Source organism: Scatophagus argus, chromosome 3 (assembly GCF_020382885.2).
Source record: "Scatophagus argus isolate fScaArg1 chromosome 3, fScaArg1.pri, whole genome shotgun sequence".
In the NCBI taxonomy this organism is placed as follows: Eukaryota; Metazoa; Chordata; class Actinopteri; family Scatophagidae; genus Scatophagus; species Scatophagus argus.
Window position 1 is genome coordinate 22,222,197 of NC_058495.1, and position 20,311 is coordinate 22,242,507.

General features: G+C 43.3%; 1 protein-coding gene across 1 annotated transcript; it reads right to left on the reverse strand.

Moving 5' to 3' along the window:
* Positions 1 to 491: 491 nt before the first annotated feature.
* On the reverse strand, positions 492 to 19,183 carry rybpb (RING1 and YY1 binding protein b). Its single transcript, XM_046384770.1, has 5 exons — positions 19,015 to 19,183; positions 18,278 to 18,403; positions 4,361 to 4,666; positions 4,173 to 4,271; positions 492 to 3,803 (listed from the first exon to the last, which is right to left on the reverse strand). Exons 1-5 carry the CDS (start codon positions 19,038 to 19,040, stop codon positions 3,554 to 3,556), a joined length of 807 nt encoding a protein of 268 aa, XP_046240726.1. The 5' UTR covers positions 19,041 to 19,183; the 3' UTR covers positions 492 to 3,553.
* Between the last annotated feature and the right edge of the window lie 1,128 nt (positions 19,184 to 20,311).

Sequence of the window (20,311 nt, forward strand, 5' to 3'; positions counted from 1 at the left end):
TAATTTATTTAAAAACTCAAAAGGAAAGTCTATGCATAAAGTTTTGGAATGAAAACCCTGATAAAAAACCAGCAGGAAAGGCATGTTTAGTCAAAGGGTATTAATGAACGTAACAGCGCCAATAGCTCATCAGAAAACCAAACGAGGATCAACTGTTCTCCACTACGGACCTGCAGGTCTGCATACATCAGAAGTGTCAGCAGAGGAAGGCAGTCATTGGTTGGAGCTCTTAGAGGGGCATCAGTGGGCTGCTAACTGGCCTCTGGAGGGAGACATGATTGAAAGCTGCTGTCAATATGAGGGCTCCCTCATGTCAGGCGTCTTCCTCCACTGTGAACACACACACACACACACACACACTCTGCCGTCTCAGTTCCAAACATAATTCCTGTTATCTGATGGTGTTAAGCAACAGTAGACTGAACTTGCACGTGTGTGTGTATGGATGGATAACATCAATAAAGGACACCAGAAAGCAGCCAGAAAATTGATAACTTTAACAATTTTATTTGTGAAAAACTACAAGCAAAATTCATAAATAGACATTTCTATTTGAAGCGGAGGAAAATGATCAGGTTAGCCTATAAGCGCAAAGTCGTGCACATGCCAGAAACATGTATTATTTTAACATTATAAGCTAGACAAGGAGCCGTGATCCGCTGAAAATGCTGCGTACATTTCCACACCAGGAACATAATGTGACCATTTCACAAGGGGAAACAATGACACATCAGCTATAAGTTAAAAAAACAAACAAAACAAAAACAAAATAAAACAGAACAAAAACAGAAAAACTAAAAATTCAATTAAACAAAGAATGGATTATTGTACTGTCCCTAAAACATTTTTTTTTCTTTTTTCTTTAAAACCGAGCAATAACTTTAAAAGCATTGTACAAGACATTGTTATAGGAAGAAATGAGTTTGTATAATACACTTAATTGGAAATTCACGGTTAAGGTTATACAGTCAGTAAACAAGCCTTCTATATTTGGGTCTCTGACAAACAAAGCTAAAAAATGTAACCATCTTTACACAGTAAATTAAGGTTACTGGTCGCACACAAGAACAGAACTGCTTGCGCGGAAAGGAAACAGGAAACAAAAGACTTCAGCTCCAATGCCATTAGTCATAGTGTTTGCTTTTGCACCTTTTTAAATTTCTATATACAAGCAATAATTCATATACTCAGCAAATGGCCATTTGTCAATAATTTAACAATGAATCCTTTCTGTCGGAGTACTCAGTCAAGTGAATGTGGTTGCAGATAAGGCAGGTGAAAAAAAATGGCTTTTTAGGCCCAGTTCTAACAGATTGCATTACAAACAGGCTTTTATTCTCAGTAAAAATTGGACAAAGAATTTTTTCCCCCTCTGACTCAACAGTCCTGCTTTTTTTTTACTTCTATTCACATTGCTTTTCCTCACTTTGAACACTGATTCCATATTTGTATGCAATAAAGTACATAATTACATTTTAACCATAGTTTAAGAGCAGAAAAAAAACAAACTTATGAACACGTATCTCTGGGGTTTCAAACATTGCTTACGACACACATATGATTATCATCCCTATACGTGTGAAATTGCAAAGCTTTTAGTTCACTTGTTAACCTCACCTAACCTGGTTTTAGTTGCTCTGGGAGCGAGTCGGGGGCCTCTGATGGGGTGGGGGGTGGGGGTGTGGGGGGGCTAAATGTACTGTGGCAGTCCAGCAGAGTGAAGGAGGAGGGGGGGGGGGGTTTACTAAAGCCAAAGGCCTTGACCCAGCAGACCCAGAGCTCTTCTCAGCTACCCACCCGCACCCAGCCTGCTTCTCATCGCCTGCAGAGTGAGGCGAGATCCACCAGCGGGTGCAGAGCCGGTAAAGTTCTTCGACTACTGACGGTTCTCTGCCCCAGATTAGCCGTACACAGAGAAAAGTGGACAATAAGAACACCATTTACATGGATTATATTAGTCTTTATTTAAACTGTTATTCATCTCACACATTAGATAATTGCATTTCAAATTGTTATTTATCTGTCTATTTATCATGTCATTATGAAATTCCTTTGGTCCTTCAATAAATAAAACTAAGATATCATATACACATTTATTCTTTATACAATTTCATACAGTTAAAAAGGAAATTATGTTGATCTAGTTTCAGCTAAGGTGAAAGTGAATTAAAACCCTTAAATAAGCCTTGCTGTTCTAAAAATTCAAAGAGCAATTGTGTTTTATTAACTACTGCAATATTTTTTTGCCTTCATTGACAGGAGTCTTAAATTAATTAAAAAAAAAAAAAAAAAAAGAAAAGTCAATTGAATTGTCAGTCTTTGCAAAATTGTTCACGAGTTTGCACTTGTTTTCAGGGAGAGAGAATGAAGATTCAAAGTCGTCTTCAGGACCGCAACAAAAGAAAAAATGAGATCGATTCACAACAGCTTGACACAACAGGCCTATTTTACAGTTCGATATGGTTTTACCAAGTGGAACTGTGCGGAACCATCCTTCAGTCACAACAGAAAAAACTCTGGCTCGAGAGCTGCGAGGAGCAGCCCCACCTTCGGCCAGAAAACTCAACATTGAAGAACGGAATGCAAAAAATATCAACAGCTTTTAGTGTTTTACACAACAGCCTACACTGTACAGTTAAGGATATAAGATGCTGTATAAGAGATTTGCTATAGCATACTAAATCATAGACAATCTAGTTGAAAAAGTCAGGCGTGTGAACCTCAGGTGGCCGACTGATGCACGTTAACCTGTACAGAACATGTAGATGGACCTGACGGAGGTCCCGACAGTGTTCAGAGTGAGACAGTGTTGTTGAGGAAAGTGAATGAGAATTTGATTCATCAGCACTTTGTCACATTGAGTGAATGGGCAATCCCAGATCTGCAAAACCGCTTCACAGTGTATCTAGCACCAGTGTGTGTGTGTGTGTGTGTGTGTTTGTGTGTGTCTGTTTGTCTGTGTGTGTGTGACTCGAGTCTTGTCCTATCATTTTCAAGCTGTAATAAAAACACTGAAGGAATGACCGATCGGCAGAGCTAACACAGCCAAGCTTCAACATAAAAAAGTAGAACATCAAAGTATACAGGTGCAACAAGTAATAAATAAGGGTAATAATAGTTTAAAGTTATTGAAATGATGGTGGTTATTGTGCCCAGCGGAGAATTCTTCTTTACAAAAACAAAAAAAAAAAGTCGACTTGGCCTCACATCCACATACGAATATAAAACAATACATACAAGTGTCTGGATGCTACCGCAGGGGAGGTTGGGGATGGGGCCATTATATGCCTTGTAGCCCAGCTTGCCTCGCCTGTGCCACTGGTGTAACCACGAGGGAAGTTTCCTCAGCAGAGTGTTTGTTCCTCCAGCAGGCGCACCGCACTGTTCCTCTCAGGATCCGGGGTTGGTCATGGAATGGAGGCAGGGCAGCGATGGGAAAGGTGAAATCTCTCCCCTTATGGGATCCATTGTGTCCAGAAAACATGGGGAAAAGGGGGAGCGGCGCAGGGTGAGGATGGCGGACGGGGGGGCATGGGGCAAATTGAACAGGGCCTCAGAACGACTCGTCGTGCCCCACAGAGAGATCCCCCTTAGGCGTGGAGGCGCGCGACGAGCCCTTGTCCATGCTCTCGGAGCCGGAGCTCTGGTGCTGTTGTTCGGAGCCCGCGCTGGATGTGATGGTGGACGAGGACGTGGAAGAGGAGCGGGTCTTCTCCTTAAAGTCTGTTATGATCACTGTCACGTTTCCTACAGTGATAGCCAACTGCTGGGCGGTGCTCCGGTCAATGTTCTTCAGTTTGGGCCTGAGGGAAATAGACATGAGAGGGGGGGGGGGGGAAACCAAAACAAAACAAAAGTGAATAACCAGAAACTGCAAACACAACACGTGTGCCTCAGCAACAATGAGGTGGGGGGTGTCAGCACTGTGGGGGCAGTTACACTAAATTACTCAATTCATTGGGTGACACATGAACAGTCAGAACAAGTGTATATATAAGTGAGAGTGGGTGTTTAGAGTAAAAGATCATTTGTGAATCATTTGAGGTTTCCCACAAGCCTTTTGCTAAAGGAGTTTTTTTTTGTTTGTTTCTAAAAGGAAGTGCTGTGTAGTCATAGATGTGAAACCATGTGTTCTGTCGAAGAGACGCTGACTATGAGAATGTGATACGCACCTGGAAATGTGAGAGTTCTTGTTGGTCTTGGTTGCCGATTTGCCAGATTGTATGCTGTGTTTGTCACTGGGTGAGCTCTGATGGTTGTCTGATTTGGGTCTGGGGAAGAACAGACACACAACTGTGAGAATAGGACCAGCACAGACACCATCCAGAGACACGAGCAAAGCCTCGACGTGTACTCTGACCTGGTCTTTTTGCTGCTGGGCTTCTTTGTGATGGCCGGGCTGATGTCCTTCTCTGTGTCAGGTTTGTCTTTGATTGGCTGTTCCTTGTCACTCTTTTCTTTCTCGGGAGTGTCTGCCTCTGGCCTCACTCTCTCTGGACGCTCACCCTCTGGGCGTCCCTCTCCATTGGCGCGCTCTCCTTCGCCGTCTGGGCGCTCCTTGTCTGTGCGCTCACTCCTCTCCCGCCTCTCCTTTTTAGGTGGGGGAGGCATGGGGTACTGCTGAGCCACTTGCTGGGCAACCAGCTGGGAGTTGATCCTGGGTTTCCTGTGGAGGAGATCCAAGGAGCAAACATGGATTAGCCTCGTAGCGGAGCTGCGAGCTGACTGGCTACGCACCAGCACAGTAACACCACGGCTGACAAAGCGAGGTGGCTGAACCTAGAGGCCGGAGAGGGAAAGGGGTTGCTCCCCCCAGCTGCTGCAAAGGTAGGTGTGCGCAGCCACTTCCTGGGGGAGCAGCTCTGTTTTGAGGGCTAATCTCATTAGCTCACGGCTGTAATAAAATGAATGCACAGGATCACAAGGTGGAACATTTGCAGCACGTCACTTAGGTCCTCTAATCTGATTACTGCAGGGATGGCCCCATTTGTCACAGGCTGAGATTCAGCTGGACTCACCAGCAACCATAGAGCCGGCTACTCTGCTCTTGTTTTGACTCACTTTCAAAGATAAACAAAAACCATAACCATCTCTTTTAGTCTAATCATTCTCATTCAGGAAACCAACAAAAGCAAGCAAAAATAAATGTCAAGTGCAACGTTACAAGAATCCCACTGATTTCCTAAAAGCAGCAGTGGTTCACATAAAAACCACATAAAACCATCCATCCTTCTCTGAAAACATACTTTCCACTGTAGTCCAGCATCACTGAACTTCAACAAACATGCTTGAAGCAAGAGTAGCATCTTGCTCCATCAGCTGCGCAGATGAACAGGTCCTGAACTTGTGGGCCAAAATGCTGACCCAAAGTCAGACTGCTTTAGCCAAAACACACACCTGCAGCATAATGGACATCAGCTGGCAGCGGCGGCGGGGGGCGGGGGCCTCGGGAGAAAGGGTCAGAAAGCTGCGGCCTTCCAGAGACTCTGACCCAGCCGAGACCAAACTGCAGCCAGCAACACGGATAATCACAGGCCAGAACTGGGCAAGCATGGTGAGGAGTAAACCACAAGTACACTCACACACACAAACATGCACTCGAAGAGCTTAGCGTGCAAACAAACGGCCTGGCACAGTTTGATGGTTGCCCAGGAGGCCATTCAACAGGAACACAACACGTGATACTAGCTAACTGTGTATACCCAACTCTTCCAAACCAAATTCTAGTCTTGCCAGAAAGGGCTTTTGTGATACCTGAGGAGTGGGGAGGTCCCTTGATGATGAGACTGCTTTAGGAGACCTGTTGTCAAGTATGTAGTCTTGAAAGTTGTAGGAGGTCTGTGAGTCTAAGCATCAGGCCAGATAAACAAGTGTTAATGCTGGAAAAAGAGCTCTTCACAGTGAAGATAGAGGTTTTCAGCTTTGCCATGGGAATGGGCTCTAGGGAAAAGGGTTTAAGAGCAAATGCATGTGGCAAACACAGAAGAAGCTCAACAGAGTGTCAGACTGATGACACTGATTTCGGCGGCTGGCTGTGGAGAGTGGTTTTCAGACAGCTGCTTAAGTGGTTAGCCTCAGGGTTTCAATTTGGCAGTATTACACTGCCAGTCCAGTTACTCTCGTTTCTACACTTCCATCCTCTCACATCTTTCGTAACTGATACCCCGCTTCCCCAGTCCCTTTATCGTTTAGTAGCCATGCACTCTTAACAGTCCAATTATTTAGCAACTTTTTTTTTCTCTACTGCTCCATAAAACTAAATTAGTCTCCCCTGGGGTTGCTGAAACAAATTTTGGGGGTGGAATGTCATTCAAATATTTAAAAAGAAATTAATAAAGATTTTTTTATATAACTGTGTTGGCTAAGATGAGCAATCCTTCTTGTCTTCCCAAACCATATCCATATACAATTATTTTCAGGCAGAAACATGCTGCCAGTGCGTCAGAAAGCTTTGGATGAAACATCTGTGCGGTGAGAGAGAAAAAACACTGAAGGTGGCTTTTGACTGGCATTAGCTATGTATCAAACTTGAACACTTGAACACCCTCTGTGAGCAAGCTTACAACTCATATGGGGATGGAAGCACAACACTCACCTGCAACATTTGGCATCCAGTCAATCTGCTTCCTCTGTTATGTTAGTTTCTGGTCTACGCATGTGCAAAAACAAAATTCTGATTCTCACATTTCTCACATTAAATGTACACAAACCTCTAAAAAGTCAATATTCAGAAAAGGTTAAATTTGAGTGCTGAAATTTTTATAATAATCCAAATAATAAAAATAATGAGGCCTGTAATGCTATTACAAACAGACTACTTGATGGGGTGGGGGTGGGGCAGAAGGCAATCAATTGGAGCATAATAGAGTATCATGTCATAACACTCCAATCAATACACCAGCTGTGGCGAACGCTGAGGAGCCCTGGGTCGTTGATCCAGTGTCCATTAGCTGCACTGGTGCTTCAGAGCCTGGGGCTTTTTCCTCTGGGGACCTCCAGTGCACAAAAGTTAAAGAGTGATATGGAAGAGAGGATTTCTTCCCATCCCATCCTACCTTCATAATTGCTAACCCTGTCCTGTTCTCATCAACCTGATGCCAATTCCATTTCAACCTAGAGCAATTACTTCCCATGTTCAGCATTAGAACTCCTATTCATAGTACTTAGGTTAAGTCTAACTACGCTCTGCAATGCTTTTAAATGCTTAAGCGATTAAGTTGATAATTAATTAGGACGTGATGATGTTGAGTTTAGAGCTCTGGACCTCCTCGCCTGTACTGACACAACACCAATTTGTCAAAGCAGGCCCATACAGCATAAGCGATAACTGATTTTCTGAATTTAAAGTGCAAATAATGCATGTCAGGACCCCTTGCTGAGTTGGCTGCAACTTTAAAAACAAACGTTATTAACATAAATTCCTCCAGACTCATGTACGACTCTGAGCCACGTTTTCCCTGTCCTCTCACTATTCTGGTGACACAATGCAGGCCCATCACATGGCAATCTTGCGGGTTCCTTTGAGCACCACTGCATTCCTGATCTGATATCATCATCGTCAACATGCCACTGAGCAAAGTGTGACAAAGAATTCAAGTCTGTGGAGGCAGCGTGAGCTACATGCGAAAACAACAGAGAGCAAAGCTGCGATGATGACATGCTCACCCACATATAACTCCTGTGAAGGAATAAATCTTTCACCCACAGCCGTGAGTAAACAGATTGTGAATGCAGACAGCTTCCAACAGGAACAGAAATCATTTTGTTTGGCAGTCAGAGCTGTTAGTCAAGGAGGTGGTGAATGAGTGATTGATTGACTGATAAGCTCCATACCTCTTTTGCCTGTTGCAGAGTGCAAGCCCCGGTCAAAGCCCGAGATTTGTGTCAGCAGCAGCAGCAGTGGTGGTGGCAGCCCCCCCAGTAGTTAAAGAGTGATTCGGTGCCAGTTGTATGTCAGCCATCATTTTCTGTTGGCATGGTGGAGCCACCGCTCTCTTTGCCACATTATTTATTTACTGACCACCCATCCTGGATTCACACAGCAATGCTCTATGGCTCAGTAACATGGCTTAAGATTCTGCACGACACTATGTGTGTGTGTGTGTGTGTGTGTCCCTTGCATTTATTAAACAGTGGTGGTCCTGAAGAGTCGAAAAGTCTGCCTCTGCTTAAAAAATATGCTTCATATTTAAATAGACTGCTTAAATAGACTGATTGTTGAGAACAGAATTTACTAATTAAAACTACAACACTACTGAAATATACTCAGCATAGCATCATATTATATTTTGCAAACATACAAATCAGATGCATCTACATTTCACAAGACATACTGGAAAAGATTCTGGGAGCAGGACCAGGAGTGAACCCCAGGGTCCAATTGCAGAAATTGCTCCAACCTCCCACTGCTGCCAATATATTCCTGGGGAATCTGTGTGTGTGTGAGTGTGTCAAGTGTGTAAAGCCTGCTGTCAAATCATCTCCCACAGTGAGGGCTCACAGCTTATTACCTCTCCTTCACACAACAATAGGCCATGATTGACAACTCCTCCTATGCTTGCCCCTAAATTCCACTGTCTGGGGGAGGGAGGAGTGGGGAGACTCCCTCCACGGGATGCCCTGAAATAACTATCATCATGCTTAAAAGCTCCTAATTCAGTCAGACAGACACTCATAGTTAGACCGCTCCACTCAGCCTGAACCATCCCAGAGACAGACACACCTCTGCTCAGCTGGCGCTCTTGCTGGCCAGGAGCAGCCGAAACCGCAAGCCAAGAGCAAAAGCTGAGCCTGCTGTTTGAGAGGGAACTCTTTCTAGAAAAAGCAAAAACAATGAGACCGAGCACTTCATCGTGAGGCAGAGTAATGAAGAGAGTGAGTGAGCGATGGAGAGTGTGATAGAGTGAGAGAGAGGCACAGGAAAGCCCTCATTAACACAGCTCTTTTATTTGAAGTGCTGTTTGGAGGACAAGCAATTATTTCCTGCCAGGCTGAGTGAATGCTGTGGCATACAGCTGAGTGAGGTGGAGAGACAGACCAAGAGCCTGTTCGTACCTGGTATTAATATCCATCCTGGGTGAGCCGATCACATGTGGACAACTCTGAGTCAACTCACACCCCAAATTACAAGGTGTCTACACATGCATCTCACAAGACCACTTGTGACTGCTTCCTTGCTAAACATGCAAATAAACATGTACAATGATGGGACAAAAGGGCAATTTTGTTTTACTTTTTTTTCTTTTTTTACTTTTTAACTTAATATAACATTCATGTAATTTTCAAAAAGGACCAAATAATTAAGAATTTGTCACAGAAAGCGTTTAATGAAGCTTGCAATATTCTACCCTAAATCGACAACTTACAAAGCTGAACAATTTTTAATGAAGGCTGGGGAATTTTGCCACATGTGACAAAGAAGTAGCTTATATGGTTACTGTTCACTGTATTTGTAAGGTTTGCAAGTTCCAAATGTGTTCTGAGTGACTGGACCTCGAATGTGTCCTCAATACGTCTTGGGTACATTCACACCTGTACGTCCAGCTGTCCACAGCTGTGATCGGATCACTCAGGACGGATCTTAATGCCACGTCTGAAAAGGGCCTCAGACAGCAAATGTATTCTTCAACCACGTGCAGCCCGCTGAACAGCTCAGACTATTTGACATCACCCACTCTCTCCTTCAGACGTCGTAAATAACCAGATCCGCACAGCATGAACATGGGCGCCTTGTACTCGTGCAAAATTCTTCAGAAATATGAATCCTCAATTCATATTCATTCGATGGTGACATGGTGACCCCCCCCCCAAGCATAGGACAGAGACACAACCTCCGCCTGGAGCACATCTCTCAGATCCATCATGTGAGCATGCCACAGGGCTTTAGTTTGATCACAGAACCTCTCTATGACATGCTGGCAACCATGTAATCAATTGTCTACTCACACACTCGTCCATGTCAACGCTTGCTGTACGCCTTGATCATTAAGTAGAAACATGTGATGTCTGTCCCTCCCCTCAACCAGTATGGAGGGTGGTGGAGCAGAGCCCAGATCTGCCTGCATGCACCGCTTTGAATTTGTTAACTAGTCAATGTTTATATCTGTTTTCTCTTTTGTTCTATTAATGAATGTTCATCTTTCCAGGAGGATTTGAAATATGTCTGGGAAGAGCACTACATGGCCCCTGCCTGACCCAATGACCCAATTCATGGGTCTGACAACTGACAAATGTTTCAGTCAAGCAGTGCATCGGTGTGAGCATATGTTAGATGACTTAAGACGAGAGTAAAAATGTCCTACTATTACCTATGCATTTGTTTTTTACAGTAGATTTACTGCTAATATTTAGTAGTAACTTGAGGTTAAATGGGTCAACTGACAAAAATTCAGTCAACAGCTATTTTTAAGAAGAAGAAGAAGAATCAGCTTTATTGGCAGTATATATATTTTATATTTATAATTTCAGTTGAGAGATGGTTTAAAATAACCCATACTGTACTATTCTTCATCACATTTGAACTTCAATGCAAGCAAAAAATTTTCACTGTCACTCTCCTCCTCGTTTTCACTTTCACAAGTTTAAAGGTGCAATACCACCACCAACTGTGGCTCTCACATCATACGAGAACATGATCATTAGTTCTGCTGCACAAACCATGATCAATTTAGCCCTTCTTTGCTATGTAGCCTGCCCCGAAAATACAGCAGAGAAACTAAAGCTTAGTTCCCATGGTAGAATCACTCTTGTCAGATCTCTGCCAGTGGTATTATCAATTAATCTGTCAATTGTTTTCTTGATTAATTGACTAGTCATAAAATGGAAAAGGAAAAAAAGAACAAAAAAAATTGAAAATCTCCACCATAACTTCCCAGATCCAAAGGTGACATCTTCACATGTTGTCAACTCACAGTCCAAACTACAAAATATTCAATATATTATTATAATAAACGCAGAGAAAAGCAGCAAATCTTCACATTTAAGCAGTGGAAGGATGAAATATTTCAATTTTATCTTGAGAAATTACTTGTTGGCTCAGTGTGCAAAAATAAATCCAAAACCAACCTAAATTTGAGTGTCTTTGGGCTCATCCTGAGTTGCAGACCTCTCTGTCTGGGGAAAACCTTGAGATAAGACAACACGATATTTAATAAATGCACCTTCATGAGTGTGCATAAACAAATTATTTGTCTTAAATTGAAAAATGTCAAATACAAATTCCACTGAGCCATGAACTACACTCTCTGTGAGGAAGTTCTTGACCAGTCTGAGCCCTAACTGACTGAAGCAGTGTTATCACCTCAAGCCACCCATGAGTAAAGTAATGTGTGTAAGTGAGTGTGTTACATGAGTGGATCACCTGAAGAGCTGCCAGGGGCCGTGGCACTTCTCAATTCATTGCCACTGTCCACCAGAGGCATTAAGCATTCATCCCTTCACGAGTCCCTTCCAGTCTGAACTTGAGAGCTTAATGTTACTTTCACTTCTCCCCCTTCATGCCACCCTCACCTCACTGTCCTTGAAGGGTCTGTAGAACACCAACAATGTTTCCATCAAAAAAAGTGCTTTGTATGCACAGCGAGCTCACAGACAGCATATACTCCCCACGCATTTTTGTCAAACAGCAAAAGCGCCCAACAGTTGGGCATGACATTTAGTTCTCACAGAATGCAGCGCTGACAACACAGGATAGAGCAAAGGAATTCATGGAAATCTCTAAAAGATATCTCTACTTTTCTAGAATAGCTGTAAACCTTAAATACCATGCTGATGGCCGGGTGTATTTTTCTGCTTTCTTCTGACAGACTAAAGGAGTCAGACAGTCTGAGTTCCTATGCGTTTCAGTGAGACAGGCACAAACATGAAGAGGTGGTCTATGGCAGAGAAACTAAAGGAGAAACTCTCTGAGTTTGTGTCTGCTCATGTGTAAAAGAGACTTCATCTTTACCCTGACAAGTATTTCCTTTCCATGAATTGACCTTCTGGGCTATGAAATGCCTGGCATTGGGCAGACTGACAGCGAGTCATTGAAAATGCACTAAGCACGTATGAGCTCCTTCCATAAACAGCACTGTGTCACATTGCTCAGTATCACTCATTTGTTTTCCTCCTCTGTTGCCTCTCCATCATTCTCTCTGTCTTCTTCCCTGCTCTCTCTTCACTTTCCCCCCACCACCCAAGCCATTCCCCACTGGGTTCAAGTAGGTCTTCTTCACCTCTCTTCACCCTTCTTCCTGCTATTTGCCTCTAGTGTGGCATGAGTGATCTGTCAAGTAGACCTGGTCACACCATCTTGCTGCTATCCCCTAATCCTCTTTTCCATTTGCTTTCATAAAAACAGAGTATGGTATAAATTTGTTCAACAAATCACCAGCACTGCCAAAAGGGACTTTGGATCTTCACATGCTCATGTCTTCTACTTGTGACGTTGTTAGGTAAGCATCCCGTGTCTCTGACACATTGAAATGCATCTCATTTTTGCTGATAATGCTACATTGTGAACAATAAATCCATGCTGAAAATGTAGAAACAAACAAAAGAAACCTTGTGGTCAAAAAACAAATAAAAAAATCTGCCATTCACCATTTTCTATCCTCTGCATATTCATCTTGTGCAGAACAATTCCCATATTCATTGTCTCAATCACTGCGACATGCTGCTTATGCTGCAACAAGGCCCCAGAGAGTTGGCTTATTTAGCCTTTTGCCAAATGCTGCTTACTGAAAAAAAATCATCACATGGTGTCAGAAGCAGAGCTACTTATATATCATCAGCCCTAAAAGCATCACAAATGAGTTGAATGATTACAATTTGCCAAAGATGCAAATTTTATTGGGGACCAACTCAATTTCAGTGGGACCCACCAACATTACAGTGGGTCCTGAGGACTCAGTACATTGAAAATCTATCACTGTTCTACACAAGGAGATCTACATCAAGCAAATACTCAAGACATCAAGTTAAGAAACTGTCAGGTTTCTTAACTTGAAGGGGGTCTGACACAAAGCCTCTACTGCCTACTACTACAATGACTCAGATTTACCATACTTGACTTGTTTTCAGTCTAGAGCTGCTCAATAATACTCAGACTATCCACAGCACGACAGAAATCAAAACCCTTGACTCTGAGAATTACTTGACTAAATACTGCTTTAATTTACTTTACCTAGTGAAAACGGTCAATTCTGGTTTCACTCTTGATCTCATCTGTAGTGAATGACATGTCAAATGACTTGTTCATTCCCCATGCATGAATGGTGGTGCTGGTAGAAACAGAAGAGCATGTCCAGTCTAGCTCTCTTCCTCCCTAGATAATGATGTGCTCCACTCTGCTTTAACCCCTGGAGACTCTTGGTTGAGTGAGCACATCCCCCCTTTCAGCCATCCGTGCCCCCCTCTTCCTTCAACGCACGCACAAATGTCCAGACGCAACACTCGTCACTGTCCCATCTCTGCTGTTTTTCCCCTTGTCCTCTCTTGCCCTCCTCTTCTCCTTACTCCTCAGTTAACTCTCTCATTCCCTCTCTCCTTGTCCTCAAATGCCTTTTTATGTATTTTCCCCTCACTGTCATGTTCATTCGCTTGCCTCATCTTTTTGCCGAGTGGGAGGAGCCTAGACTCAGCAGCTCGCTCAACATTTTTCTGTTTTGTCAGATTGCCAAATTGGCTACTGTATTTAATCACTCACACTCTGCCAAATCCCATGAAGTAATTAGGAACTTTTAAATCCGGCAATTAACATGTAAAGATTAGGGCTACCCGCTCGTGTTTAAGGTTTTAGTGCAGATGCTGATAATGTTGGATAAGCAAAAGCAGTTTCCTCTGAGTGGGGGCTGCTGGGGGGGGGGGGGGGGGCGCAGATTGGGGGCGACGATGTGCAGATATAAACTGAGGGCTAGCATGCCCCTCTTATGTAATTCCATTATCCTAGAAAATTTTCCTTAATGCGACAGGTAGAATCCAAGGATTATAATGGCTGTGTTCCTTCACCGTAAAAGAAATAGAGACACACATACCCAGACACACAAACATAGACTTAAATCATTTTCCAATAATTGTGCAGCCTTAACACTTAAACAGAGAAATGCATCTCAACGTTTTGAGCCCAATACTAACTCATGGCTCTAAGGGTGGATATTTAAATTTTATCAAATTTTGCTTGGTTCCAACTTCCACAATCTGTGGATTTGTGTGTTATCCATATGGTCCAAGAACAAAGCCACAAAACACAAAAACTTTTACTGATGTACATTAACATATGGAAATATCTACTGAGACATGCACAAATCACACATCATCAGCATGGTAACAGATAAACACATAGTACGTGAGAAGCAGGCCAAATAGTACATCAGCTATCAGTTGAGGTTCTGTGTCCTTTCAGGAGCCTGAGCTTCATGATTGGGGACCACGTAAGTTAGTTTATTTAATCTCGTCAGACGACTGCAATTTGCGAGCATGTGAGCAACACCCATTTGTTCTGTTTTATATGAAGCACAGACGGAAGCTACTTGAAATGGTTGACAACAGAGCAACGGTGCAGAGATAACAGGACAGCAGTCAAAGACTGAGGTACCTCAAGACTTCCTGTGATCCCCACCATCAATCAACTTTAGAGGGCTCCTAATGGTTTCTCCCTGGCCCCTGGGGCTGACAGAGGTGCATACCAAACACCAACACAAAGCAAAGTGATGTACAGCAACAGAGTGTCACGTTCGCACAACGATCAAATTTGGATGGCAGAAAAATTTAAATATAATAGCTAGAACCTCACAGGGAATGCTAATCCAAGCCCTTCTTCAATTACCAAAGAAGCAGCCAATAATGCAGAGGCTGAACGCTGGGGCTACTTGGACTTGTAGATTAGTGGCGAGGTCAGGTGCAAAATGCAGGGCGCTTTCTTGTTTAAGAGTCAGAGTGGCAGAGGCTAGGTTTAGCCTTCTTGAGTATCATGTTTCATCACTGAGTTGGTCTGGGTGAACATGTTCTTTAAGCTATGCACGGATGGGGGGGAACGGGCCTCTCCCTGCATGCTGATACCACCGCCAGAGTTTTTGCTCTTGTTAACGCACATTCTTGCCTCCATCTGCACAACTCAGGGCTACATGGCCCACAGTTATCTGGCATACCGACCGCTGGCAGAGGACAAAGTGCAGTTCAAGCCTAGCTGTAGTGTGAGCCACTATCTGTCAATCACCTGTTAACGTTAAGAAGGAACTCTCCGTTAACACCTGTAGAAATAGTTGGCATCTGGGGTCATTATCTGTCAATATTTGTTTGGAATAGTTTGATTGTTAGTCTCCGTAAAGTCTGATCAGAAGAACCAATCACATAAACATGTGAGACACTTTCTTTATCAGCCGCTAAAATAACATAGCATAATGCAGGACTCAAACAGTGTCCTGCCATGAGAAGATCAAATTACAAACTCAACCAAGCACTGACCACGAAGTTTGTCTTCTCATGCTGTTATATATTACGAGAACACACAATACACATCTAGTTACAAGAGCTGAATCGGTACTCAAAGCAAGGGCTACAAAGTGTTCCTGCAGTACTGGTCCATCTATCCCCCTCGTTCACATGCATTGGTTAAAGCAAGGGTACAGCAAATCTGTATAGGAATCAGCAAGAGCAGACCTGGTAAGTGTTAGCAGCCATTGAGCAGAAGAGTCCAGCAGTGTGTTTGGCTCAGGGAACTAACAGAGCCAACAGCTTACAGTGGAGCTTAACACACATCAGGACGGAGGGTTTCTGTTCACAGGAACATAAAGCATCGATCAGTTGAACTGCAGGTTAATGTGAGAACACAATAATTTCACAATAAATAAACTAAATACTTAAATAAGTATTTCAGGTGAGTGCTGGTTGGAGGTAAATTACTTGGAGTTTGGAGTTACATACACTTTACATTAGTGTACATTTTACTAAACTTCTGTCAAAGATGATGGCTTCAGGACACAAAGCAAAATTAAATTGACTGATTATCCTCATCTGTTTAATGGTGTTTTTAATATGCCACTAATAACTAATAACTATAAAGTAAAGAGACAAAAAATCTTGATGGAAGCACCCTTAATGGATGCACATGAATGAATTTCACTTAGGACAGGTAGGCAGACCCTCAAACTGCAGCAAGCAACCACATCACAGCACTAATGTCTGCTGACTGCTACTTGCTGTATCAACACCTTTTCAAGAACGGATGGAGGCATGTGTGATTGGCTGTGAAGCTGCCCAATACTTCACCTGCATCCACCTTCTCCTTGCTATGTTCAAATGCAATCAATGCCGAATGACCTTCGTCTCAGGACACAGGAAAAGCCATCTATATTTGGGGACTGAGTGGAAGAAGTGCGTTGAAAGAGGCAGCTTCCAGACATTCAAAACACCCAAAGCAAGCCATTTCAAACACACAGAACACCAATACAATTATATCACACTACCTGTACAAACACCTAAGTTTGCTTACTTGTACTAAACACAAACTGAAGATGCAAATCAAAGGTCAACGTTAAGAAAAGAAGTGTTTTGACTTCTCCTAGCAATGAGGAACTCTAATTAGTGTCCTTATGAATAAAAGCACAATAAAAGTAGAGATGTGGAATAAAAGCAGCAAGACAAAAATCCACACATAGCCTTAAGTGTGAATCATCTGGCTAAGAGCATGTTGCTTAGTCCCGTGCTTTGCTGAAATACATCAAACGGCGAAGAAAAGACAGCTAATTAGTACTCATTAGAATAAGAGGCAGCACCACAACTATACAACTGCATTAATCAAAGGTTAGCTATTCAGATCAAACAGGAATGTGTGACAGCCACTCCTGTGATGTCATTTGCTCCCATTTACCAAATAGAGGCAACTGGGCTGTTGCCAAAGCACAGTGGCAGGATGGCTACAACACGCTTGTCTCTGCTTCCTGCTTTCACACAGCAGGCTCAGTCTGCATCATCGGCTGTGGTCTTAAGCTGCACACTGCTAGGAAAAGCTCACAGGGGGAGGGGAGCCAGACAATTAAGACTGAGCTCAATCTTTTGGATTCTCAGTAAACCAGCGTCAGTGTGTTCCCCCCCCCTCCCCGTTTGTGGTGCGCCAGGGGTGTCAACCGAGCCACTCATTGTACAACCACAGCTGGAAAGGTCAGAGTGCAGGGGACTTGTCAACAAACCCACAAATGACTCATCTATCTCTCCGTCTCATCAACTGATGATACGAGTAAACAAACTCACACCATGGCACACGCAACTTCTCATCAAAGACATTCCTCAGAACGGAACAAGGAGGCGTCACTATACACAAGCCCAAAAGGGAATCCCGTCAAGATGCTCAAGCTACATGATGATTTGATCTCAGTTTCCCATAAGACACTGACTTCTGCTGACTTCACAAAAAATGAGTTCTGAGGTGAGCTCAGGGGAAATGCCTGGGACATACAAGCCTGTTATTACAAATGCTAATATGATTAATCTGGAGAATTTCTCTGAGAACAAACAAAAGTAAATTCACTGGTAAACAGCTTTGGGAACAAAGAAAGTCTGTGGCTGATTGAGAATTGAAAATGATTAATCATAAACAAATGTGTGGACTGATATTTAAAAAACAAAAGAATCCGGATTTTTGGAAAACTGGGAAAATAACTGGTGAATGTCCTCTGTCACACCAGGCTAAGCATGAACTGGCATTGTCTTAAACTCCATGGCGCGAGGGGGAAAGTCTGATGGACAAAGAAGTATGTAATAGATAAACATTTATTAAGAGACAGATAAATCTCTAATCTTGAAATCTGAGAAATACAACCATCTTCTCAGAGCACATCCACTTCATGCACAATAACTGACTTGTCATACGATTAAAGCACCTCCGCAATCCTACAGGTAGGTGAAATGCACACACTTGTTTCGCTCCATGACTAAAGCAGCCCTTTGCGCTGCTGCTCGGTTGATGCACTGTAGCTGTACAGCCATCATCAAGTACGGTCCCTCTTCCCCATCCCCCCCTCTGGCTAGTGAAGCAGCCAGCCTACCTAGATGAATGCATAAAAGCAATGCAACATTAGTGGCACAAAATGAGAAACTATGAACAATCCAGACAACGTCGGGGGATGTTCGCACGATTGCCCATCAACAAGTCCCCGATCGCCCACAGACAAATAGGCTGTCGATCAAAGTTGTCATTCCCATAAATTGCGATGCAATGCTGCTGCAGCCAGCCAAGCAGTGGAAAAACGAGACGCTCAGACGAGAGGGAGAGGAAGAGAGAGAGGGAGCGCTACGTTACCTTGTGGATGTGCCCTTCCTCACATCGCAGATGCTGCATTTGAAAGCCTCGGCGGTGTTCCTGAAGGTGCAGACGCTACAGTCCCAGTAGCCGTCATCAGCGGTCTGTTTGGCTTGTCTTTTTGGCCTTACAAATTAGACAAAATGTTAAGGTCAAGTTAGTTTTTGAAATACCACCAACACAATTCACGAATTTAACAAAAAGGGGACTGTGACAAACACAAAACGCGGTGTAATACACAAGCCCCTCAGTACAACACAAATCCTGGTGGTGTTGTCATTAATACTAGGTTCGAGTCCCGGCAAGTAGAGCTTCTTGATTAATAAAATCCCCACAGTGGCGAAGCTGCACACCGTCCGATTGTATCGACAGCTAACGTTAGGCTAGCAGGCAGGCAAGCATTGCTAAAAATTTTCGGCATCGAAGCTTAGCATATCGGCTAACAAAACCAATATCAAACAATGTCCATTTCGACATTGACTCTCCAAAAGGCTTCATCGAGGCGGAAGAGCGTTTCAGAGAATGCCAGGCGTATCCTCTGAAAAATTTCCCTTTGTCTGTTTAAGTGACTGGGTTATAGGGAGCGAGAAGCCGCCATAGTGACTGCACTATTCTAGCTAGCTGTGGCATACCAACTGAAAAAGGGAGAAACGATCCCTGCGTGAGGAAGACGCATCCAAATATCGAGCCCAAAACGCACAAAACAATTAGAAATCGACAGCTGGCGGTCGCATTACCTGGTAGGGCTCTTTTTGTCGCCCATGGTGAAGAATAATCCTCGGAAATAAGAAGAAAAAGGGGCCTCCTTTAATTGTCAGTGAGTGTAGTGGGTTCCAGAAAGAGCCGCTGCTGAAGCTGTTGGCAGACAGGCTCCACTCAGCGCTGGCTCGAGGCACGGCACAGCGACTGACTGCACTACGCCACGTGACCGCGTCCCAGCCAATCAGGGCGCGAGTCGGTTTAAAAGTCTGGATAGATATTTAGAAGCTATTTTAATAACTACTAGAGAAATTTGGCAGACCTCACCTCAACCCACGCACACGCATAAAGATTACAAGGTTGAAACGTCGATATCATTCAGAATGCCTGCACTAAGACGTGAGACACGTGTAGAACTTTTAGAAAGCATTAATAACAAGAGCTTTGCGCGACGGGAGAAGCAACGAGCGAAAAGAAGCGATACACAAACAGCAAAAGCAATTAGAATGAGGTATCGCAAGAAAGTAAAAGAAAGAGAAACACGTTATTACAGGTTTGTCAAATCTCTTATCATAAAAGGAAGGAGGCAGCGCTAGATTTTTGAAAATGTGGAGTGCTGATGAGAACAATCTGCTGGTAACCACAGGCAGCATTCATGCTCTTTTATGGTCTTTAATGGTTAAAAATAGTTGTACAGATGTATCCATGATGCACCAGCTGTTTGACTGCAAAACCCAGGATTTACATTTGTACACCAGCATCACAGGATGCACCGTACTTTGCTTTGTTGAGCCTCTTTCAACACACACTGGATAAAAGACAGGAACAATCGTTGGACAGTCCCTCAGTCGATTACTCAGTTTAAACATGGCCAGATGGACACTGCACTCAGTTTCACATATATCAGAAATTTAGAGTTTCAAGTTAACCAGGAGTGTGAGAGGAAGCCAGAGTACCTGGAGGAGACCCCTCAGAAAACACAGAAGCTGTGATCTCAACACATACTCTTTTTATTGTGACCTTGCAGATCCTTTAAGCAATGCATCTCACAGTTTAACTTTCACACACAATAAATACACATGCAGTTTTAATTTTGTCCTGTATAAAGTTGTCAGAAAAGTAATGCAGGGAGGATTAGGTGCGTCTTTGCAGAATATATACTGTCTTTCATTGTGAATGGTTTAAAACATTACCCGTTAGACCTCAGCCATTTATTTACTCAAGAGTTTTCCGGAACATCAGGTTTAGTGAGGAAGACACATTGTCCTCCTCTGCTTACTGAAATAAACATTCAGGGCTCTAATAAGACAAAGAAGACCTTCAGTCATCCGGCAT

Excerpts from the sequence above, each read along its gene's own strand:
- rybpb (XM_046384770.1), bottom strand. The coding sequence starts at position 19,040 with ATGGGCGACAAAAAGAGCCCTACCAG. Across the intron at positions 18,404-19,014 it reads GACAAAAAGAGCCCTACCAG|GCCAAAAAGACAAGCCAAAC; the intron begins GTAATGCGACCG and ends CTAATTTGTAAG. Across the intron at positions 4,272-4,360 it reads CCCAGCAGCAAAAAGACCAG|ACCCAAATCAGACAACCATC; the intron begins GTCAGAGTACAC and ends GTTCTTCCCCAG.